This window comes from Mustela nivalis, assembly GCF_964662115.1.
Source record: "Mustela nivalis genome assembly, chromosome: 15".
Lineage (NCBI taxonomy): Eukaryota > Metazoa > Chordata > Mammalia > Carnivora > Mustelidae > Mustela > Mustela nivalis.
In genome coordinates, this window is record NC_139034.1 from 17,321,557 (window position 1) to 17,346,792 (window position 25,236).

The 25,236-nt window shown below is 37.4% G+C and overlaps 1 protein-coding gene across 12 annotated transcripts in view; it reads left to right on the forward strand.

Moving 5' to 3' along the window:
- The window catches only part of FRY (FRY microtubule binding protein), a 446,915-nt gene that overhangs the window by 265,113 nt on the left and 156,566 nt on the right, over window positions 1-25,236 (forward strand). For 9 of the 12 annotated variants that reach the window (XM_082700313.1, XM_082700315.1, XM_082700305.1 and 6 more), the window contains 8 exons: window positions 7,098-7,237; window positions 11,176-11,266; window positions 11,488-11,567; window positions 11,684-11,764; window positions 17,573-17,741; window positions 20,593-20,685; window positions 20,781-20,879; window positions 22,494-22,595. In XM_082700313.1, coding sequence (XP_082556439.1) covers window positions 7,098-7,237; window positions 11,176-11,266; window positions 11,488-11,567; window positions 11,684-11,764; window positions 17,573-17,741; window positions 20,593-20,685; window positions 20,781-20,879; window positions 22,494-22,595 — 855 coding nt within the window. The remainder of the gene's footprint in view (window positions 1-7,097; window positions 7,238-11,175; window positions 11,267-11,487; window positions 11,568-11,683; window positions 11,765-17,572; window positions 17,742-20,592; window positions 20,686-20,780; window positions 20,880-22,493; window positions 22,596-25,236) is intronic. The other 3 variants (XM_082700306.1, XM_082700308.1, XM_082700307.1) reach the window with 1 other exon arrangement.

Consider the following 25,236-nt stretch of genomic DNA (forward strand, 5'->3'; position numbering starts at 1 on the left):
TTGCATTTGAATTAGTGTACTATATCAGCATTTTGTGGTATTACCTAGAGAGTACCCTGACCCCCAGGTTATCTGGCCATCTGAACTAGTTTGAAAAATTAAACTATCAATGAAGTTAGTTTAAAATTTATTCACGAAATGTGGCAGTCAGGACAAGTCAGCCTTATAACTGTAAGATATGGAGTGACTCCACTGAGTAATTATTCATTTATGTAAAGTTTCCTTCTTTGCATTCAGCAAGTATAATAAAATGCTTATGAAAAAATTAATGCCTTACCTACAGCATAATGGACAGTCTCTTTTAGCCTATTTATACATAAAATGCCAAAATAAACATCAAGAAACCTTTGCAAAGTACATTGAGCATCCCCCTCTATCCCCCCAGAAAGAAAACACCAGCATGAAATAGATCTGTGATTCTGTACGGTTCATCTCCGCAGGCTGCCCAGTACCTAGCTCATCTATGATGGAAGAATATGATCATTTAAATGCAACAAGAACATCTTTGTAAATGGGCCTGCCCCCTTTCAACAGCAGCACAGAGCTAGAATTCATCTCACCATTGGCTCTGCTTCCCGTAAATGAAGGAGTTGAGTAACCAAGAAGCCAGCTAGACCTTCCTCCCTTCCTGAGCTTTGAGGGCCAGGTCTCTGCAAATTCCACCCTTCCTTCCTGAAAGCCTGGACTCAAAAGGGCAGTAACAGAGAGATGGAAAAAACACACACATCCACCCCATCCTGACCTTTCATCTCTTCTAAGATGGTCTCAGTGTATTTGCCATGGAAAGTATGTCCAGTAGATAGAAAGCGAGAACGGCTTCGAGATGCCTTTAATGGGTAGAAAAAATTATTACGGCTGAGGTTTAATGAACGCTCCTGACGTTCCCTACGGAGCCTCTGGGTTACACCTAAGTAGGTGTAATTAGCTAAATATTGTGTGCTCTACCCAGCGATGATTAAGTGATAGACATAGGTTTAGATTGCATTTATGGATCCGTAGTAAATAACAGAAGCATGTAAATATCCCACACAAGTGGGATTCACAAGCTTTTGTGAATAGCTACAGAAAATGTGCAAAGATAGTACAGATAGTTATCATGTTTCTCGCACTCAGTTTCTTTTACTAACACCTTTCATTACCATGTGTATTTGTCACGCCTAAGAAGCCAACATTGGTACATTATTAGCAACTAAATTCTGTATTTGCATTTTGTTTCTTTTTCCCAAACATCTCCTTTCAGTTCCAGTATACCTTCTAACATACCACATTATATTTAGTCATCATGTCTCGTCCAGACTTACACAAGTATTTTTAAATTACTGAAATATTAGAGTGGATGGTTGGGGATTTTATTACATATGCGATAATTAAGACAGAATTAACCCATAGTGAAGAACTCTGAATTCTGATTTTTTTCCCTTCTGGGAGGAATCCCCTTCATTTCCCAATTCAAAATATGAGATGAGATGGTGGTGATTGGAGAAGTATCCTTTCTTACGCTGGGGTAACTTTAGAAAGAACCTGCAAATTACCCCCGGAACATGCCATTAGTTTGCTTTCCTCCCCAAATTTCCCACTGTTGTATCCACAGGAACAAAGAGAGAATATGTTGTGGCTGTGAATATTACAGTGAGTGGGGGGAGGGCTATTTTAAAAAATAATAATAATAATTTTTCAATTAAAAAATAACAACTACTGGTGATTTTGTTCCCAGGGCAGGCAGAATGCAATAGCCTATTTATTTCTGAACTGATATTAAACCATAGCTAAAGATAATGTATAATTTTGTGTATGTCCATATAACCACAATCATAAGAGAGAGCAAGAAATAAGGTTCTCAAGAAAGAGAATCTGAGGAAGAACGCATAATCATTGTGTTCAATCTTAGAGCTGCTTTTAAAGCTGACAGTGGAAGCACTTCAGCTCCCATTGCTCTAGTTTCCTTTATAAAAAGAAGTTAAGCCCCTCCAGCTTAACTAGAGAAACATTTTAAGTTAACTAAGGTTTTCCATTTCTTCTGCCACCTCCCTGCTCAAGCCATGATCACTGTGTGCCTGGAACTGTGGCAATAACCTCTTTCAGTTCAGGGGTGTGTGTGTGTGCGTGTGTGTGGGTGTGCGCGCGCGCTCCTAACCACCCTTGTTGGCAAACCTCTTTGGTCCAGCCTACACATCACTGCTGAATTAAACCTCCTCAACGTGTCAGTGGGCTTATTTTCCTATTCAGAAGTCTTTAGAAGCTTCTCATTTTCTAGAGAAGAAAACTGAAATTCTTCAGACTAGCATTAAGTACGTGCTATGATTTAGTTTTACATCAAGATTTTCAGCAGTCTTTTTCTTTACTCTGGTATACCAGAGTCCCTACACCAACCAAATATTTCTTCTTTCAGTTCACTCAAAACTTTCACTAAATTAATCACTGTAATTATTATGAACAAACAATTATTTTGTACCTTAATCACTATAGGCTTTCTGCCTTTGAGTCTTTGCTTAGTTTTTAACTTGGCTCTTATCTAGTATTTCTACCCTTCCTACAAAAGGCGCAGGTAAAAATCCTACCTTCATGTCTCTTTAACTCCCACCCACTTCTCCCTCTAGTGATCTCTCTGTCCTGAGGATTCTTGATTTACATGTGCACTCTCAGTATGTCGGTTTATCTCCTCCTAGTTATCTTTTCTGGATATGCACACTTATGTAGTGTCTGCACTGAATTGGAATGCTACCAATTAAATGATTATTTAATTCTTCTTCCACTTAACATATTATGGACATTTTCATGTCATTAAATCTTTTTTTTAAAGATTTTATTTATTTATTTGACAGAGAGAGATCACAAGTAGATGGAGAGCAGGCAGAGGGAGGGGGAAGCAGGCTCCCTGCTGAGCAGAGAGCCCGATGTGGGGCTTGATCCCAGGACCCCGAGATCATGACCTGCGCCGAAGGCAGTGGCTCAACCCACTGAGCCATCCAGGTGCCCCCATTAAATATTTTTGAACTGTGATTTTTAATAGTTTCAAAGGTCATCTACATCACATTCCACATTGTATTAAAGCATTTTCACATAGTTAGACATTTAAAGTGTTCCCATTTTTGGGGCACCTGGGTGGCTCAGTGGGTTAAGCCTCTGCCTTCGGCTCAGGTCATGGTCTCAGGGTCCTGGGATCGAGCCCCACATCGGGCTCTCTGCTCAACAGGGAGCCTGCTTCCCACCTTCTCTATGCTTGCCTCTCTGCCTACTTGTGATCTCTCTCTCTGTCAAATAAATAAAAAAAATCTTAAAAAAAAAAAAAGGGCGCCTGGGTGGCTCAGTGGGTTAAGCCGCTGCCTTCGGCTCAGGTCATGATCTCAGGGTCTTGGGATCGAGTCCCGCATCGGGCTCTCTGCTCAGCAGGGAGCCTGCTTCCCTCTCTCTCTCTCTGCCTGCCTCTCCATCTACTTGTGATTTCTCTCTGTCAAATGAATAAATAAAAATCTTAAAAAAAAAATAAAATAAAATAAAGTGTTCCCATTTTTTATGTAATAGGTAATGTTTTCCTGAACAATCTTACCTCTAATTGTGTATTTGACATAAATTCCTAAGAATGGGCTTACCACGAATGCCATTTATGAGGTTCTTGATTTGCATTTCCAAATTTCCTTCCAGATAGGTTAGGCCAACTTTTTTTTACGGATCGGTTGTGTTTGAACATGCCTTTCTAAACACTGTCTCATCTGCCCTGGGGGTTATCATTTGCTTGTGAGAAGTTTTGTGAATTCATGTTTGTGAATGAGGTAGTTACAACGTTTCTCATTGTAGGTTTACATGTTCTGTTTATAAGGCCGTAATCAGAGGGGTGTCTGCCAGTATTTTCTCTGGGTCTACAACCTGTCTTCTCATCACTTTCTTGACAGTATCTTTCTAAAAGCAGAAGCTCTTAATTTTTATTACTGAAGTATTGTTCACACACAGTGTTACAGTAGTTCCTGGTAAAGAGCATAGTGATTCTACAAGTTTATACACTCTGTTGGGCTCACCACAGTGTAGCTCCCATCCGTCACTGGGCAACACCATCACAGCATCATTGCCTTGATTCCCTATGCTGTGCCTTTCATCGCCATGACTTTTTCATTGCATAGCTGAAGTCTGTGGCTCCCACTCCCTTCACCCATTTTGCTTATCCCCTTAGCCCCGCCCCTCTGGCAGCCATCAGTTTATTCTCTGTATTTATGGGTCTGGTTCTCCTTTTTGTTTGTTCTGTTTTGTTTTGCAGATTCCACACATAAATGAAATCATAGGGTATTTGCCTTTTTCAGTTTGACTTATTTTATTTAGCACCATACTCTCTAGGTCTATGCATGTTGTTGCAAATAGCAGTATTTCATTCTCTTTTATCTTTTATGGCTGAATAATATTCCATTGTATATATATATACACATATACTGTATCTTCTGTATCCATTCATCTGTGGGTGGACACTTGGGTTGCTTTCGTATTCTGGAGGCTGCATCAACTTACATTCCTACCCACAGTGCATGAGGTGTTCCCCTTTGGACACATACTCACCGACACTTATTATTTCTTGTCTTTTTGATTCTAGAAATTCTGACACATATAAGGTATTATCTTATAGTAGTTCTGATTTGCATTTCCTTGATAGTTAGTGATATTGTGTGATTCATGTGTCTGTTTGCCATCTGTTTGTCTTCTGTAGAAAAAAAAAATCTGCTTAGGACCTCTGTCCATTTTTAATTGGATTATTTGGGGGAGTTTTTGGTGTTGAGGTATGTAATTTTTTAAAATATATTTTGTGTATTAACTCCTTACCAGATATGTCACTTGCAAATACCTTCTCCCACTCAGTAGGTTGCCTTCTCACTTAGTTGATGGTTTCCTTCACTATGCAGAAGCTTTTAATTTTGGTTTAGTCCCACTAATTTATTTTTGCTTTTGTTTTTTTTGCCTGACGAGACATATCTAGAAAAACGTTGTTACAGCTGATGTTAGAGAAATTATTGTCTTGTGTTTTATTCTAGAAGTTTATGGTTTTCTATCTCACTTTTAGGTGTCTTTAATCTAATTTGAGTTTATTTTTGTGTGAGAAAGTATAATGAAGTGGTCCAGTTTCATTCTTTTGTGTATAGCTTTCCGATTTTCCCAACACCAGCACCATTTGTTGAGGAGACTGTCTTTTCCCCATCTTGTATTCCTGCATCCCATGTTATTGATTAATTGACCATATATTGTGTGTTTATTTCTGAGCTCTCTTTTCTGTTCCCTTGATCTATGTCTTTTTTTGTGCCAGTACTGAACTGCTTTGATTACTAGAGCTTTGTAATATATCTTCACACCTGGGATTGTGATAATCTTTGGTTTTGTTATTCTTTTTCAAGATTGTTTTGGCCATTCAGGGTCTTTGGAGGTTCACAAATTTTAGGGTTATTTATTCTAATTCGGTTAAAAATACTGTTGGTATTTTGATGAGAATTGCTTTGAATCTGTAGATTGCTTTGGGTAGTATAGATGTTGTAACAATATTATTTCTTCCAATCCATGATTGTTTTCTTCAATTTCTTTTGTCCGCATCTTAATAGTTAAAAGAGTTGAGGTTACCTCCTTGGTTAAAATTATTCCTAGGTATTTTATTCTGTTTGGTGCAACTGTAAATGGAATTGTTTTCATAATTTTTCTTTCTGCTACTTCGTTACTAGGGTATAGAAATGCAGCTGATTTCTGTGTATTAATTTTGTATCCTGTGACTTTGCTGAATTCATTTATTGCTTCTAATAGTTTTTTGGCAGAGTCTTCAGGGTTTTTTATATGTATAGTATCATATCATCTGCAAATAGTGACAACGTTACTTCTTTCATACCAATTTGGATACCTTTTATTCCTTTTTCTTGTCTGATTGCTGTGGCTAGGACTTGCAGTACTGTGTTGAATAAAAGTGATAACAGTGGACATCCTTGCCTTGTTCCTGATTTTAACGGAAAAGCTCTCAGTTTTTCACCATTGAGTACTATGTTATCTATAGGTTTTTCATGTATGGCCTTTATTATGTTGAGGTGTGTTCCCTCTAAACTTGCTTTATTGAGCATTTTTAACATAAACAATGTTGAATTTTGTCAAATTCTTTTTCTGCATCTACTGAGATAATTGTATGACTTTATATCCTTCATTTGGTTAATGTGATGTATCACATTGGTTAGTTTGTAAATAGTGAACCTTCCTTGATTGAACCATCCCCAGAACAGAAGCTTTTAATTTTGATGATGTTCAGTATCAAATTGTCATGGAATTTGCTCTTAGTGTCTTACCTAAGAAATCCTCAGCTAGTCCAGAGTCACAAAGATTTTCTCCTGTGTTTTCTTGAGAAGTTTTATAGTTTTAAGTTTTTATAGTATGATTCTTTAATTTTTTCACATGGTATGAGATATCAATTGGGATTCATTTTCTCATGGTAATTAATAAAAGCTGCAAATTTTTCCAGATAAGGAAATTAAAATAAAAACTCATCTATCAAAGATATGTTTGTTGTGTAAAAAAGAGAGAAGTAGTTTGCCTTTAAGGTGATACACATGAAATTATTGCTACTAGTTTATGTCTGCAGTCTAATTTGGGGCATTACTCAGATGAGTAGATGAATGATTATCATCAGAAAACCATACCTTATATTACCACTTGGGTTGTTTGGGAGCTAGATTTTTTTTTTTTTATTTCACTTAAGTGACTAATGTAATTGTGTTAATTAATATATTTATTTATACAACAAGCATTTTTGAGAGTTAAGGAGTACAAAACACTATCTTCTTGGATAGTGTGAAATGATTTCTCTGCAGTCCATGAACAACCTGTATGCAATTAACATCCAATTTCTAGAATGAAAGGAAGTCAATGTAATTAACTTTCTTGAACCACAAAATTATAATAACATAAGAAACATCTGTCAACATTGAGAGATTTTGGGGGCTCTTGGGAATGTACTAATAAAGATTATTAAAGGAAAGATTGGATAAGTAAGAAGATTTTGTGAATATCCTTGAAGTTATTTGTGAAATGAAAAGTTTCTCAGTAATTGGCAGGGCCACCAAAGCCTTTTTATCACCTGTTTTTCTCTGTAGGTCATCAGCTCAATGAGCTCCCTTTCTGAGTACTGCCTGCCTTCCATTCTGCGTACATTATTTGACTGGTATAAAAGGCAAAATGGCATTGAGGATGAATCACATGAATACAGACCAAGAACAAGCAATAAATCAAAAAGGTATATTTCTTTTGTGTAGGAATTATGAGGTTCCTTCCTTCCTTCCTTCCTTCCTTCCAGAAACATAAGTCAAAATGGGATTTATGCATCATCTAAATCTGCCTGTCTGCACATGGATACCTAGCAGGTGCTGCAGGGGACAGGGCAGGGGCAGCTGTCTAGCTAGCAGTGGGAGTACTAGTCATTGTCACTTGTCACAGGTTGAAAAGATATACTTAGCCTTATTTTGACATTGGTGAGGCAGGTGTAAAGGGCCCTAGGTTACCCTCTTGTCTGCTTTTTTCCTGAGCTCTTTCTCCTCCAGTGTATACCTAAAAGCAGAAGGGCTGTTGCAGGCCCTGCGTGATGCTGTCTCGTCCTTGCTAGTATCCTTGAGTGCCCAGAGTGCCTGTGTGGGGAGGAGGTGGGGTGGGACATCAGCAGTAGGCCTGGAGCTGCCACAAATTAACCCTGTGACTTTGGACAACTCACCATCTCTCTATACTTTAGTGTTTTTGCGAGGAAAAACAGGGAAGTCAGGTTGCATCATCTCAAACTTCCCTTGCAGCTGAGAATTTTGTTTATTCTATGCTCCCCTTCTCTTATGGATTTGAAAAGTGGAACTTGCTGCTACAGAAACACTTTAACAATCATAAAATTTAAGACTCATGTACTGTCAAATGAATGGGCATCCCCCAAAAGTTAATGTAAATATAAGTAATTTCATGTTTGAAATATAAGTAAATATAAGAAAGTTTGCTATATTTACCTTTTAAAAATATTTTAAAAACAGACTTCTCTGTATGAATTGATTATGCATTTTTAAGGAGAAGTAAACTGAAATGAATTATTCAGAAAATAAGACATTAATTACTTCTTGTGAGTGATTTATCTCTTTCATTTCTCTTGACACTTCTAATACATTTTTTAAAATACCCACTTCTCAGTGTTATTGAATGAATTACATTTCATCCACACTTGTAATTTCATTTTATAATATGCTTGAGTTTATGCAAGATTGAGTCCTTTATTTATCATCTTGTTTGGGAGAGAAATTAATAGGTTTTCATGTTGAATCATTTCTTAGTTGAAGAGAGGGAATTTTCTTGTGATGTAATTTACATGTGGCAAAATTCATTCTTTTAAAGTGTGTAGTTCTGTGTTTTTAGTATATTCACAAGGTTGTACAGCCATCACTACTAACTCCAGAACATTTTATCTCCCCAAAAAGAAACCCTATTCTAATTAACAGTCTCTTCTTACAAATATTTTTGATGTATATAATTTTAAAGGTAAAATCTTAATTCTGAGTCTGAAAATGGTTCAGAATGTGTGATCAGTAAGCTAATTGTGTCAGGGGCACCTGAGTGGCTCAGTTGGTTAAGTATCTGACTTTCACTCAGGTCCTGGGATCGAGTTCATGTATGACTTCATGCTCAGCAGGGAAATCTGCTTGTCTTTGCTCTGCTGCTCCCCCTGCTTGTGCTCCTTCTCTCTCTCAAATAAATAAATAAATAAATAAATAAAATCTTTAATTAACTAATGGTATCATTTTATTATCCTTCTCATATTACATGTTAGTTTATAAACAGATAATAAACTTTTCTTGGGAGTGAGGAATGGAGCCATTTTAGTGAGTTGAATTGAGTTTTAGTTTTGTCTGTTTTGTCAAGTTTTTGGTTACTAAAACTGGATTATTTATTAACTAATTTCTTTATGGATTGGAAAATAATATTTTAAAAGTCATGTTACTGATTGTTTTGAGGAGATCAGAGTAATTGCCAAGATCAAATACGGCATCAGGACAGAGAAATTCCGCTTAGCAGCATTTAATTAATATTTGGGGGCACAAATAAGAATGTTTGGGAGAAAGCCAAAAGAATAAGTGTGTCTAGAGCATGATGTAGGTAATAATGCAAGTTTCTGTTACTAGAAGAAAAGAAAAGAGGAACTTTGGAGGAAGCATAAGCAACTGAAAACAGTTAAATGTGACAGATGTGTATGTACTAGGGTAACGATTTCTAAGATTAGTACAACATCAACATTTTGACTGCCAAATAAATTTGTCAAATGCTGCTGGCTCCTGGCAGTTAGACCTCAAACCAGCAATAAAGTTGAATTCATTATTGGAAAAGTGTAGGTCTTATTTTTATATGAAAGCATAAATTGACGTATTAAAAAGAATCAGGGGTTTAAAGTTTTTCTCCCTGCCAAGAACTGCTTCCTCAAGGTCCTCTGGCCCCTTTAAAAGGCTCTTGTTGGCCATCCAACACAACAAGTTTCTGTCTACTGCCGTTGGCCATCTTTGAAAGCTCTCCTTCCTTTCAGTCTTCAAACTTCTTATTTACTTATTCCATGATATAATCTCTAGGTCAGACTTGTGAATGTTCTCTTTTCTTAATACAATTCCATGTGTTTTCTGCTCCTCCAGCTGAAAGACTTCAGATAGATGATTTGGGCCAGTGCTCTTTTTCTTGGCAGGACGAGCCACAGTGATCCTGAATGAATGAGTTCCTACCCTGTCCATACATTTCTCCTTGAGAGTTACAGTTACAGCCTCCCTTGTTAACCTATTCTGTCATCGACCAGCCTTTATTTGACTTGCTCAAAGTTTCAGAGCTTCTCCAGAAGTTCAAACATCACCTTCCTTTCTTCTCATTCCCATTGACTGAAGGGTAAAACATTCGATATTTAAAATGTTCTTGATTTATTTTAAACATACCTGCCTGACAAGCCCAAATCTGGTCATCCTTTCTCATGGCTTTTCCTTACTATGCAAGCATTGAGCAGTTCCGTGTTCAAGAGACTATGTTAAATACAGTAAATGCTTTATCTTGTTTAGTACTCAAGCAGACCTTTCTGTAATTATTATTATTATTCCCATTTTGTAAATGCGGAGATTACTGGTAGATGGAAGAGGCATCATTTTAATCCAGGTCTGTTCCACACCAAAGCCAGGTCTCTTAGCCACAGTTCTGTGCTAGGGTCTCGGCAATCATGTCATTTGTCTTTCTTGGTTCAATTCCAAATTAGCCCTCAATGAATACGTTAGAGAAGCAGAAACTGGGGGTTGGGCTGGGGGTGGACAGACATTTCTGTCCTTCTGCCAACGCTAATTCTGCTCCCTAACCTTTGAGTGAGTTCAAATGACTCCACTTTGCCTCTCCCTACCTCTTCTTCCACCTGTTTTATGACCATTCTCTCTCCCACTGCCCCCTCACTTCTTCATTCATAAATCTGAAGTGACAGAAGGTCAAGAGGAAAGAGGCATGGAAACCAAAAAAGAATAGTGATTTCTAACCTTTCTCCACCCTCTGTAGTCCTGCTGTAGCTGATAATCACATTTTGTCCTTACAGTTTCCTGCATTGTGTAGCTTCTTTCACAGGAGTTTCTCAACCTCCACCTCTGTTATGGCAGCCCTGCCCTAGGTCTCTCTCCATTCTACAGATGATAAAATTCCAGAAAGTTACCTTAGAGAAGTCCATGGAATGACACCGGGGTGGCTCAGTCAGTTAAGTGTCTGCCCTCAGGTCAGATTATGATCCCAGAGTCCTGGGATAGAATCCTTCTTCAGGCTGCCTGATCAGTGGGGAGCCCGCTCTCCCTCTGCCTCTCCCCTTGCCTGTGCTCTCTCTCTCACCTTCTCTCTCTCAAATAAAATCTTTATAAAAATAAATGAAGAAAGAAAGGTCCATTGAATCCATTGAGATCCACAAGTAGCTACTCAAGCTGACATGGTTGAAATGAAAAGTTGAAATTTGAAGTAAAAATTCTGGTCCAATGTGAGTTCCCTACCCCTCACTGATAATAAGAAGCGTTAGCCTATATTTACCACTGTAATTTCGTAATAGAAGAATTGGTTTGCAGTCCATTGGGAATGCGCCTTGATGTCTGGTGAATTGTATCACTTCCTAAGTATCTTCAATGACACTGAATGTGAATATTTTAAATTTTACAGTGATGAACAACAACGAGATTATTTAATGGAAAGACGGGACCTCGCCATTGATTTTATTTTTTCTTTAGTATTAATAGAAGTTTTGAAACAGGTAGGTCAGGAATTTAATGTTCCTTTTAGATAAGATTTATCTAAAAACTACTTACATTTTTAAAATCTGTTTTAAATTGTTGGTGAATTTCAGATACTGGGTCATGTGAATTATGCTTATTGACTGCTAGAGGCCATATAGTTTCCAGAAGTACTGTTACTGATTTGATCTTTAATATTCCCTTCCAAGTTTAGAGCTATCTTTTTCTTTTTTCTTTTCAGATTCCACTTCATCCTGTAATAGACAGTCTAATACATGATGTTATTAACTTGGCTTTCAAGCACTTTAAGTACAAAGAAGGGTAAAGTAATTTCTCTCCTTAGAATTTTGAAGAAGTTGGGTACTTAAATCTAAAACAAGTGTGCTCTTTTTAGATGACGGGGGAACCCTTCACTTGTCTCATCATATCTTATTTAGGTACCTTGGTCCTAACACTGGCAATATGCACATTGTGGCCGACCTGTATGCGGAAGTCATCGGCGTGTTGGCACAAGCTAAGTAAGTGAACGTCAGTCCTTTACCATAAGAACTTGAGTGCCTCTTCTACCTCAGTCCAGCCCCACTCTCAGGAAAGGACTGTGTGTGAGCTCGCAGAGAGCTAGGCTTCTTTTTGCGATGGCGCCATGTCTCTGAAACTGACTAAAACTCCCTCAAGGCAAGTACCAAGTCTGTTTTCAGTCGCTTTCTCTAGCATCTGTTTTATCTGGCAGTTGGGTCAGGACCTACCTGGAGTCCAAGAGTTTCAGACTACTGCATCAAAGAAGGAAGTGGACTAACCCAATTACTTTTTCTCTCTGCCCTAATATTCCAAAGACATTTATCAGTTTTAGAAGTTTTGTTTTATATATTCCATGAGTGAGTAGTTACCATATATATCATCTGTGAATGGGAAAATTCCATTCTAGAATGTCCCTCTACTATAGACCTTACTTAATTCAGCTGAGCTAAAAATGTCCCAGACTCTGTCATGGAAACAAGTCGGGGGAAAATTCTCATTGCTAAATTTATCTGGCCCCATAACACTACTTTAGCAGGCTAGAACAAAGTGATGTTAGACTATTAGCAATAAAATACTTCTCCAAAAATGATGTCACACCTTATTCACCCATCTTCATCTTATTTAACCCTGAGGCAAATCAAGCAAAATCCTGAATGCCGAGATTAGGCAAAATGAGCCAGAGACAAAATATGAATCCAGGCCAGGAGGTGAGCTTAGAACAACAGTGATACCCTGATGCTTGTGAAATGCAATCCTCAGAAAGAGATGTTTATCAACAAGAGATGGAATTTCCTAACTTAATAGCATGGAAATACCCAGTTTATCCAAAAACAAAATTTTATAAAAAGTATTTACTTAGCAACCTTACCTAGCGAAAAGGTTCAAGAACTCAGGAAACATACCCCCCAAATTCTTCAGTGTAACTTATTTAACCTGGTTTATCTAGTCATCTCAACTATATATTTTTTCTAACATGTAAAAAATCAGTGTTAGGTGGGAGAGAGGTAGGGACACTGATGCCAGTGAGAAATATCAAGGTCAAAGACTAGCAGCAGCAGAGAGAAAGAAAAAGTAGCCAAAGCCTACATAAGAACTAAACTACAGAGTTATCTGGGCCATTTTGCATGAGATTATGTTGACTTTTTTTGCAACCCATTGTCATAATTGTGGTTCATGAGCCATCAAGGAAAAAAAAAACCCAATACATCCTTTTCTGTTACAACTGAATATAAAATTTTGGCATTTTGAAGGGAGAAGCTTCAATTATCTAGCAAGTTGATTCACATGTATCAAACCCATTTCTAGAAAAGATTGTAAAAATAAGTTATTGATATGTTTTTGGCTCATTTGTGTTAAACCCTCAAAATCTCAGCATATTCCTGTGTAATTCCTTCTGCAATTATCCCAGCCCAAGTCTCTTATACTATCATTTGGAAAATTTAATTTGCTAAAAATGGCTTTTTGTGTTTTTCTTAGTTGTTGTGAACTATGCGTGACAACATTGGTTACTGTAGATTAGCTTCCTTAGCAGTAGTGATGTTGATTGTGAATGAACTGAGAAACAATGTCATAACTAAGCCACATTCTAAGGTTATAGGAATTTCTATATTAGGTCAGATTTATATGATCCACCAAGCCAGTGTTCTTTTGCCGCCAACCATGGCTTGTTTTAATTTCCATGATGTCAATATTTGTCCTAATTCTTACCCAGCAATAGCTGGGTATGTGAAATGTCTCAATTTGGACAATGCTCCCGTACTTGCCAGTCATAAGAGAATCCCTTGGTCAGTGTCTTTTTATGGTAACTTCAGTAGTGTATAGTAATCACAGTGATATATTCTCAACCAGTCAATGTATAGGTAACCTTTATTAATAGTACAATCCTGTGTCATAATCCAAATTATCACATTGTTTCCTTTTTGTGAATATGCCAGAAACATTACTTTGTCATTACCATAGAAAAGTACTGTTTACTTTGTTCTCAGTGGGAGAAAAATGATGTATGCTTATCTAGTACAGGGTGGTTATCTTTTTTTTTTTTAATAAACTTGAGTAATATAGCAATTCTAATTTTAGACTTTAGATCTAGCTCCCAGTGGTAATGCATATGAAATATTTTCTTCTTTATGACTTTAGTTTTTAATGCTTAATTTTAGTCTTTAAGTTTTAGCGAAATCACTATTTTTTACTTACTAATGATAATGCACTTAATTCCTGTCATAGAGGGAACAAATTTTTGCTATTTAGTGATTATCACCCAGAGCGTTGACTTTCTGAAAGTCAGTTGAGTTTTTTTTGGTTAAAATATGATATATTTATTTAAATAGTGATAATGGCCTCTAAGATTCATAGATTTCAAAATTACTTTCTCTTTATACAGTATAATCATAATGTATTTATTCTTAAACTCTCACTTCTATAGTATGTATGAATCAATTTAAAGCAGTTTTTTTTTTTCCATATGGATGTTCTAGTATTTCAAAGACCGAGTAATCATTGAGTTACTGTATTTACTAAAGGCACAGTCATTAAAAATGAATTAATTTTTCCCTAAAATTACTTTACAGAAAAATAGATTTTAAGTGCAAATAGATTTTGGGATACTTTTAATGCTAAAATAGTATGTTTATGTCATCTGGGACTTTTAAAAGTAAAAGACAGCCATATTTATTCTTCATTGAAAAATAAATAGACTGTCAGCCACCCACTCCTGAGACTGTTGACCTAGTAAGTTATACAAGTAACCTGCCCCCTCCTACTGCTCCTGGTTTTAGTCCTGGATTAGGGATAGAAAACAAACTTTCCTAAGTATCATATGGTCTTTAAGACAGTATAATTCTAACCTATAAGATTACTTTTTCCTTTCAAGCTTTCACATTTCAAAATTAAAATCCTTGGTAAGTTTTTTAGTGTTTGGGAATAACTTGAATAAAAATACAATTTTTAAAAATCCAGTTGAGAATTAATAGATTTATATAATCTTGATTAAAAATGTTCCTTCCATTGTTTTGCATGCCATTTCTGCCTCCCACCCTTTATTATCATTGCCTAAAGACTCAGCCTTTACCCCAGCTCAAATCCCCAGAAATCTCTACTAATTTTCCAGCTGGAAAGAGCCCTTTCATTCTCCTATGCCCTGGAGCCTCTTTAAGTGTGTTAGTCTCATAAAGGCAATGTGAAATATGAGAAAGTGATTTGGCCTGACCATTCCACCTCCCGGAAAGATCAGTGAGATTCCAGCAAAGGGTCAGGCAGTGGCAAACACACCTCACAAAAAATAATAACAACAACAATTATTATTGTAAATAATATTTAATAATTTAAATACTAGTCATAATTGGTTTAATGAATAAACTGTAAATAAATAATATTTAATGGTTATTACTCTTATTAATATTTTAAAATTATTATTGTTATTATTATTCACATCGCTTTATCTTCCCAATCAAACTGTATACATTGTTCTTAAAACAGTGACTGTATTTCATAGTTCATGACAAGGTAAGGCAGCTGGAGTATGGTAGAAATCCCTGGAATTTGTGTCAGAAGACTTGCTTTTGAGTCTTCTTTGTCATGTTGATCTTCCATGTCTGTTTCCTTATTTGTAAAATGGAAATGTGTTCACTGCCTGACACAGTAGATTGTTGTGAAGGCAAAAATATAAAACAATATAATGTGCATAAAATATAAATCGTCTTACAAATATACCTTATCATGATTCCATGTCCAGACCAGTGTTTCATAAACTTTAGACAGCAAAATCACCTCTAGGGCTTGTTAAACAAGAGTCCTGGAAATCAGCCCCAGTGTTTCTTATTCAGTGGGTGTTGGGTGGGCCAATAATGAGTGTTTCTCCTAAGTTCCCAGGCAGTCCTGCTGCTGCTGCTGCTGATGATGATCTGGGGGCCATGCTTGGAGAACCACTGGTCCAGACATGACAGCTCAGAGATTAAGTGTAGGGACTCTAGAGCCAGACACTTGGCTTGAAATTCTGGCTGTCACTTACCAGCTATGCGACTTGAGCACATGAAGAAGTCTCAGCCTCAAGTTCCTGTTCTGTCAAAAGGGTTTAATAATACTACTCTGCTCAAGTTGTGAGGATTGAATGATCATGAAGATGAACTGTAGGGTTGTCTGAACTTTGGTTGGCGTATTGTATGTGCTGGATGTCTCCCTATAGCTGTCATGGTCACCGTCTTCAGTATCAGATTATTTTCTACTCTACAAGGAGGAGGAAAGAAAGAGGACATTGGCATTTGGATTTTCTGTTTTCTGCTCCATTGCCTTTTTAAAAACCTCTTTTATTGGGAAATATGTGTAGCAAACATGAAGAAAAGTCTGTAAATTGGCTTAAGAAAAATGCAGTTCTAACAAATTATTACCAAACGAGCCCCACATAACTTTCTGCACCCGAGCCAGGAGCAAGAAAATGGCCAGCTGTTGCCAAGTCTCTAACATCAACTTGCCCATCATGGCCGTCTGTACTGCCTTCTGGTGAAACAGTACCTTCATGTTTACTGCCTATTTTATTTGACCTCGAGTTTCTACCTTGAGCTGTCAAGAGTTTTCTCAACCTTCCAGGATTCTGTTAGTTGACCTTTAACTTTTATAATCATAATAACCCTCTTTAATCATGCCTTGCTCCTAATTGACCTTTTCACATATGTGGAATCCCAGGCTGACTGTCTCAGGAAGCAACACACAATGAGTTTTAGAATGCTTTCCTTTTTCTTTTAACTAGACATTTCAGAAATAGTTAGGATAGCTTTTATGTATATGTTCCTCTACCTTGGGTACTTTGCAGATCTGCTACTATTTTCCAACCTCTTAGGGTCTATTCTTTTTTATAATCTTATATGAAAATGTTGTAATTAATATTATTAATTGTTACTATTTTACTATTTATACAGACACCTCAAGCTCCTTGCAGGCTTTGTTTCTTTAGTTGTAACATCCCAGGCGTGGAGAAAATTCTTATTCAATCTTTTTTTTTTTAATTTATTTTTTTATTTATTTTCAGCATAACAGTATTCATTCTTTTTGCACCGCACCCATTCTTTTTGCTCCATGAAATCCGTGCCCTCTCTAATACCCACCACCTGGTACCCCAATCTCCCACCCCCCCGCCACTTCAAACCCCTCAGATTGTTTTTCAGAGTCCACAGTCTCTCATGGTTCACCTCCCCTTCCAATTTCCCCCAACTCCTTTCTCCTCTCTAACTCCCCATGTCCTCCATGCTATTTGTTATTCAATCTTTTAGATTCAATTTGAATTGTTTCATTATTAGATTCTCCTCAACCTAAAAATATTTTTTACAATGATCATTAACCAAAAAGTATGAAAGAAACAACAATAGAAAACTCTGGAAATGGATTAGGACTATTTCTTGGCATGATTTGCTGTCATTGTCACAAAGAGCAGGCCTGTGCTATTGCTCAGATGCTTACAATTAGACATACTTCAGGTCCCTGGGGTTGGCAGGTATGCTGGAAATTGCCCAGCCTGAGGAAATGGAGCTTTTTGTTGTGCTCAATTTAAGAGCGAGGCCATTTTGAGAGGGTCTGAATAAACCTGGATCTTCTCCCTGACTGAAGGAAACATTGAGCATCTCATAGACTAAGAGAAGGAGAGGTTTGTACTCTTTGCCCAATCCCACATAGTAGATCTTTACAAAATGACAGCCATGTTCTTCAACTAATTCAAAGGACTCCTGTCACTGTGCCCTGTCACTCTTAGACACTGGAGGCCTCCATTATGGTCACATTCGTACCCATTATTTGATAAACCACTCTTGTTCTCTTTTTAGATTCCCTGCTGTGAAGAAGAAATTTATGGCAGAACTCAAGGAATTACGACACAAAGAGCAGAGCCCATACATTGTTCAGAGCATTATCAGCTTGATAATGGGGATGAAATTCTTTCGAATTAAGATGTATCCCGTGGAGGACTTTGAGGCTTCTCTTCAGTTTATGCAGGTAGGTAACTTCTTGGGCAGGAGAACCAGGGAGCTGAACAACTCCCTTCATCAGAACGACTGACTTGGAACATGAAAGCCCATTCACTTGACAATGTAAAGAAGTCCTACGTTTTCCTCAGTAGTGCACAATGTGCTTTGTAACCAAATACTAGAGTTTCAGGCAGATAATTTCACTTTTAAACTTTCATATCACCTTTGAAGTAGGGTGTATAGTGGAATGTCTTCTTGGTGGACTTTTTTTCTCTTTTTGACCCATCAGCTACATTTGATCTATGCATAAAATACAGCTGATTTTTTGCTTTTTATAATTGATAGCACTGAGGTGGCTGTGTTAACATTCATAGACATCTGAACTTTAAATAATGTGGAAAACTTTGTATTCCAACTATAAAAGAGAATCAGTTTTTTAAAAATCAACCAAACTGTACATATGGTTTAGGTGTCAATTATTCAGTGTTTCTCATTACATACTAACAGAAGAGTTGTTGCTAATGTGGATTTTGCAGAACATGAGGCTCTATTAGAATTTATGAAACTTTCTTTGGTACTGCTGAAACTAGGTTTAGTGAGAGTCTTTATCAGTGTCAAGCTTAGATATAGGGATGAGGCATATAGACTGTACTGCTTCATACCGACTGAAATGGCTATAACCAAAAAGACAGATAACAGGAAGTGTGGGGACAATGTAGGGAAATTGGAACACACATACACTACCAGCGGGAATATAAAATGGCCTAACAACTTTGGAAAACAGTTTGGCGGTCCCTCAATGGTTAAATCTAGAGTTGCTGTGTAATCCTGCAATTCCATGTTTTTAGGGATATATCCAAAAGAAATGACAGTATACATTCACACAGAAACTTGAATGCAAATGTTCATAGCAGCATTATTCATAATAACAAAAAAGTGAATATAGCCCAAATGGTCATCAACTGATGACTAGATAAACAAAATGTGGTATATTCATCTAAGGAAATATTATTTGGCCATGAAAAGGAATGAAGTACTGATACATGCTACAAAGTACATGTATGTACCTTGAAAATATTATGCCAAATAGAAGAATTCAGACAAAAGGCTGCATATTACATGATTTCATTTGGATAGGCAAATCCATAGAGACAGAAAAAAGATTGGTGATTGTGTAGGGCTTAGAGGAGGGGAATGTGATTAGAGAGGTTGGAAATGACTGCTAAAGACCAGAGAGTTTCTCTGAAGGGTAATGAAAAAGTTCTAAATTTAATTATGGTGATAAAGGTACATTGTGGGGGCCCTTGGTGGCTCAGTTGGTTAAGCATCTGCCTTCAGCTCAGGTCATGATCCCGGGGTCCTGGGATCAAGCCCCACTTCAGGCTCCCTCCTCAGGAGGTTGCCTGCTTCTCCCTCTCCCTCTTTGGGCCACTCCCTCTGCTTGTGCTCTCTCTTTCTCTCTCACACTCTCTGTCAAATAAATAAATAAATAATCTTTTTAAAAAAATGTACAATTGTGAATATCCTAAAAGCCATTGAATTATATGTTTTAAGTACGTGAATTACATATCATGTGAATTATATCTCAGTGAACCTATTTAAAAACAAAAAGAAGAATATATGCCATGTATCAAACTTCTTGGGTTTAAATTCAAACTTCAGCACTTACCAGCGCATTGACCTTGGGCAAGTCACCCTTAACCCCTCACCACCTCACTTACCTTTGTGTAGAGCAATAATAATGGCACTAACCTTAGAAGGTGGTTCTGAGGATTCTTGGTACATGGTAAGCACTTAGTTCTTAACTATGTTGATCCCTCTCTCATATGAATAATTCATGTATCTATGTACTTGAGTAATGACTTGAAAGAGTATTTACACACATATATAAAATTATGTAGGAAAAGAACTGTAATTCCAGGAAGCATGAAGCTCTGTTCTGCACTGGGGAAACCATCTCAATGACTCCATGTTGGCAGTGCCTTTCTTGGACTGTTGTCTTAGTATAGAATCAATAGAGTAGGGATTTTAGTAACTTTTATTGGCAGTGGTCCCAGTGTTGACTGAAATCAAGTATAATAGCTAATATAAATATTACATATCGTCACAAACACGTGTAGCCTTAGACCCTTCCATGAAAACAATACCTAATGAAGAATTATTACCAAAAAGGCCAGAAAGGAGAAAGGGGCTGGTGGAATTCTCAACAGGTCAGCTTTCCTAATAAATGATTCTCTGGGCCACCAGAAATACCCTTTCATAGATGGTAGTCCACACGCAAAGACCGCCTTGCTTGAGGAACTATTCTAAGGGTTTCTTGCCTGAGGTGGGGGAGGGAAGCATTCCAGACTTGCTTATGAAACTATCTGAATAATAAACACACCTAAAATGTCAGAGCTAAGAAGTAAACAGCTCTGTGCCTGGGGCTGTCACAGGTCCCAAAATAAGTTTAATATCTTCTGCCTGCCTTACCGTGTTTACCTTCTCTGGGGATTTGTGTTTGTGGGTTAATCAAGGACCTAGGGCCCCACGCACAGTAGGTGGTCAACAAAATTTGTCAGCAGCGTATGTCTGAATGAATCAACCAGTAAGTCAGTGGATGAGTATTGTTCCTGATTGTAGATGCTTTGTCCTTTCAGCATAGTAGGAGAAGTAGGAGTCTGAGAAAAGCAGTTTTGCAAAATGTCATTGAGACTATTTTGAACTGAAGTATAAATGCTAGAACCCAGTGATTTTTCTTTAATGGATTAAGGAATATGCTATGTTAGTGTGTATGATTGAATTAAGAGCTGTTTCCTTAAATTTGTTTAAGGACATTTTATATGCACATTTTAATCTATTCTCCCTCCTTTATGTTTTTTTTTTTTTCTACTTCCTAGGAATGTGCACATTATTTCCTCGAGGTCAAAGACAAAGATATCAAGCATGCCTTGGCAGGGCTTTTTGTTGAAATTCTTGTCCCAGTTGCTGCGGTGAGTTAATGTTTTTATTTTTTTTAAGAACTTCAAATTGGATTAGAAAATCACCAATTTCATTAATATAGTATTAACATGCATCTCTATTTTAGGCTGTTAAAAATGAAGTAAATGTTCCCTGCCTTAGAAACTTTGTTGAAAGCCTGTATGACACCACGCTGGAACTTTCTTCTCGAAAGAAGCATTCGTTGGTTAGTAACTCTTGAGAGAATGCAAAACTTCAGAGGCTGAAATTTGAGTTATTTGAGTTATTTGAGAGTCATAAAAGTCTCCCAGAAGGGAGCATTACCTGAAGCTCCCCCCAAAAGAGGGAGCATTTCAAAATTTTGAGCTTGTACTTAACATTGACCATAACCGGATCCCAATAATATGAGGGGATTAGACAGTGTCACCTCAGACAACCCTTCTTGTCCTAAGATTCTGTTGTTTATTTTCAAGACTGGCTTAACTTGATTTTTGTTTAATTTTGAGTATTTTTTCAAATCTGAAAGTCAAAGTTTATAATAACAGTTTACCTTTTTCAATCTCCAGAGATCTTTACTGGGTCGTTCCTATCCTGATATTGAAAATCAAAATGGAAGCAGGCAGCAAAGGGAGTTGGGAGATAGACAGTTGCCCGTAGGAAAGATTCTCAGAAGGCTGAGAAAACAGTAGTTGGGAAAGGTTTTGTGTTGAAGAGCAGCAGCACAGAAAAGTCTTCTCAATTACCAGAACCCTTTGCCCTCAGTGGAAAAAAAAGAAAAAAAAAAAAAACAAAAAAAACCAAACTCTGGTTTATGAATGGACATGTGGCTTGTGAGCCACAATTGTGATAGTGTGGAGGAAGCAGATTAATTAGGTAACTGGTTAACTGGCATGATTTACGCCAGTCTTCAAAGTATGAGCGTTGGCACCATTATTTGAGCTAATGTTCAGAGTTGCTTTGCTGGCAGTGCTGACGGATGTCCTCACTGTCTTCTTCAATGGCAGCATAGTTCAAAGTCAGTTTAAAAGCAAGTGAATAAAAAAATGAAGTTAATGGTCCATAATGCACTAAATCTCTTTGTGGCAATTGTTTTTTGCTAATTCACCTTAATGGATGAGCCAGTTCTATTTTTTTTTAAATTTTCCCTAGCTTTAATTCTTTGGGCACCATCCAGGTGTATGTTTGGTTCAGCAGAATGGTGATGGGGGTTGCATATATATTTTTTGGTGGCCGCTCATTAGCTTGTCTATCTTCTCCAGTTGCTGTGGGAAACCAGCCCAGTTAGGCAGTAAAAGCACAGTAGCACCTCTGTTTATTCACACGTAAGCAAATTCCTCCTGTGGTTAAATTTGTCTTGGTGGAGTTTACCAATGCAATAACATTTCTTTTAGGAATCTTCTTTAATTACAGGAAGATTGCATGCAAAAGAAAATATATACACCTACCTCTCAGACAAGGACAAGCTAGTAGATGTTTCTGAGCAAAAAACCCAATAACATTTTTAAAATCAGTGTGCCTTCCTGCTTTCTCTCTGATGATTGAGAGTGATCTAAGACAATGAGTTTGTTTTTAAAATTCGTAAGTGAAGACAAAATCAGTAAATCAGATTTCCACTTACTATACATGAAACTTATTATACACTTTAAAATTCTAGATAATTCCACCCCCATCGTTGTCAGAAGGCATTTGCAAAATGCCTACCTCTGCATGGCCCCCTCTGAGCCTATAAAGCGTCCTGTTTATTCTGGCCCACAGAGAGAGGTAGCGATTCCAGAGAACGTGTGTTACCTGGTTTGTTGAAATAGAAATCAGCTTGTGACCTCACCTTCTTTCTCCTCAGGCCTTGTACCCCCTGGTGACCTGCCTTCTCTGCGTCAGTCAGAAGCAGCTGTTCCTGAACAGGTGGCACGTCTTCCTCAACAACTGCTTATCCAACCTTAAAGTTAGTATTTCTCCATTCAAAAAGTCTTTTATTACACGAGATATGTGTCTGAGACTGGTGCATGTGCTTCTGAGAGCAATTCCTTATGTCTGCAGGGGAATTAGTCTATGCTATTGAGAAAATGAAAGAATATATATTTTTTTAATTTTTAATTTTTTATTTTTTATTTTATTTTTTTATTTTTTTTAATTATTTTTTATTTTTTATAAACATATATTTTTATCCCCAGGGGTACAGGTCTGTGAATCACCAGGTTTACACACTTCACGGCACTCACCAAAGCACATACCCTCCCCAATGTCCATAATCCTACCCCCTTCTCCCAACCCCCCTCCCCCCAGCAACCCTCAGTTTGTTTTGTGAGATTAAGAGTCACTTATGGTTTGTCTCCCTCCCAATTCCATCTTGTTTCATTGATTCTTCTTCTACCCACTTAAGCCCCCATGTTGCATCACCACTTCCTCATATCAGGGAGATCATATGATAGTTGTCTTTCTCCGCTTGACTTATTTCGCTAAGCATGATACGCTCTAGTTCCATCCACGTCATCGCAAATGGCAAGATTTCACTTCTTTTGATGGCTGCATAGTATTCCATTGTGTATATATACCACATCTTCTTGATCCATTCATCTGTTGATGGACATCTAGGTTCTTTCCATAGTTTGGCTATTGTGGACATTGCTGCTATAAACATTCGGGTGCACGTGCCCCTTTGGATCACTATGTTTGTATCTTTAGGGTAAATACCCAGTAGTGCAATTGCTGGGTCATAGGGCCCAGACCTCGAATAGCCAAAGGGATATTGAAAAAGAAAGCCAAAGTTGGTGGCATCACAATTCCAGATTTCAAGCTCTATTACAAAGCTGTCATCATCAAGACAGCATGGTACTGGCACAAAAACAGACACATAGATCAATGGAACAGAATAGAGAGCCCAGAAATAGACCCTCAACTCTACAGTCAACTAATCTTCGATAAAGCAGGAAAGAATGTCCAATGGAAAAAAGACAGCCTCTTCAATAAATGGTGCTGGGAAAATTGGACAGCCACATGCAGAAAAATGAAATTGGACCATTTCCTTACACCACACACGAAAATAGACTCAAAATGGATGAAGGACCTCAATGTGGGAAAGGAATCTATCAAAATCCTTGAGGAGAACACGGGCAGCAACCTCTTCGACCTCTGCCGCAGCAACATCTTCCTAGGAACAACGCAAAAGGCAAGGAAAGCAAGGGAAAAAATGAACTATTGGGATTTCATCAAAATGAAAAGCTTTTGCACAGCAAAGGAAACAGTTAACAAAATGAAAGAATATTAATGAGAGTTCTCTTTATTAAATATAGCCAATTTTATATAAGATTTCATTTATTTATTTACTTAGTTAGTTAGAGTGCAAGCCAGGGGAGGGGCAGAGGGAGAGAAGGAAAGAGAATCTCAAGTAGACTCCCAACAGGGGGCTTGTTCTCACTACCCTGAGGTCCTGACCTGAGCCTAACTGATTGAGCCACCCAGGTGCCCCAAATGGAGTCAGTTCTAGAAGATAACCAGGGATAAGACATATTACTCCAAATCTGGGGAAATAAATCTTTTCTAATAAGGATCGTTTTCAGGGTAGAATTAAATACCCTTGTCCGTGCATTAAATATCGCCTTTTATCTAACAGATTTTAAAAAAGAGAGACCACACTTCACTGGCAGAACCATGTGAATTGATTTCAGATGCTCACCTGTCCTTCCTGCAGTTGTCCTCTGCCCCCTGCCGTCGAGGAAAATATTTGGGGGGAAAAGTTCTTTCTGTGGGAGGATTGACCCCAGTCACAGAGAATACTCATTTCCTGTCATTGTGATCTGTGATTGTTTGAAGGTATTCTATTCAAGCCACATGGCAGTCCATCAGTCCTAGCCATTCACTGAGCAAGTACTGTGGTGGGTGGGCAGCACAGGTGTGTGATGAAGAGAGGAGGGACGTCATCGTTTCCAAAACTGAGGAACCTACAGTTAAAACTACTATAATGATTAGCTTTAAAATTGGCTTTATAATTTCTAAAGGGCTAAGCATATTTTAAGTTTTAGTGACCTGCTGATATAAGACAACTAAGTGAAAGTCAACTCTAATGGAAGTTTAAACAGTGTGTATTTTCCAGTTTTTTCCAGTTGTGTCTGAAAGTTCTATGAGTTTGATATTTGCTGCTTTAGAATTTTTGAAATATCCTTAATTATACAATACTGTATGTGCTTATACATGTTGTTCTGTCTTTTTTGTTATAAGGCACTTTAATTTAGTGAAGTGGTTAAGATTAATTATATTATTTTGGCATTTACCATAATTACCCCATAATCTGCATTAGAGCGGTTTTAAGCATGGATTATGAAATCCAAGATTAGAATCATTTATTTTCTTCAAATTGGCAGTGAAATATAATAGCAAGGGATATAGAATTAAGCTTTTAAGTATTCTGAAAAACAAAAAGCTTTTCGGGGTTATCAACTATTATATAATAGGCATTCTCCAGTATTTTACTTAGGGATTTGTGCATCTATAATACATCTCTAACTCAGAGCCCAATGTCATTTTGTTGTTGTTTGGTCCACTTTTAAGTTATTCAGTTACTAGTTACAGTTAAAAATATTTTTTGT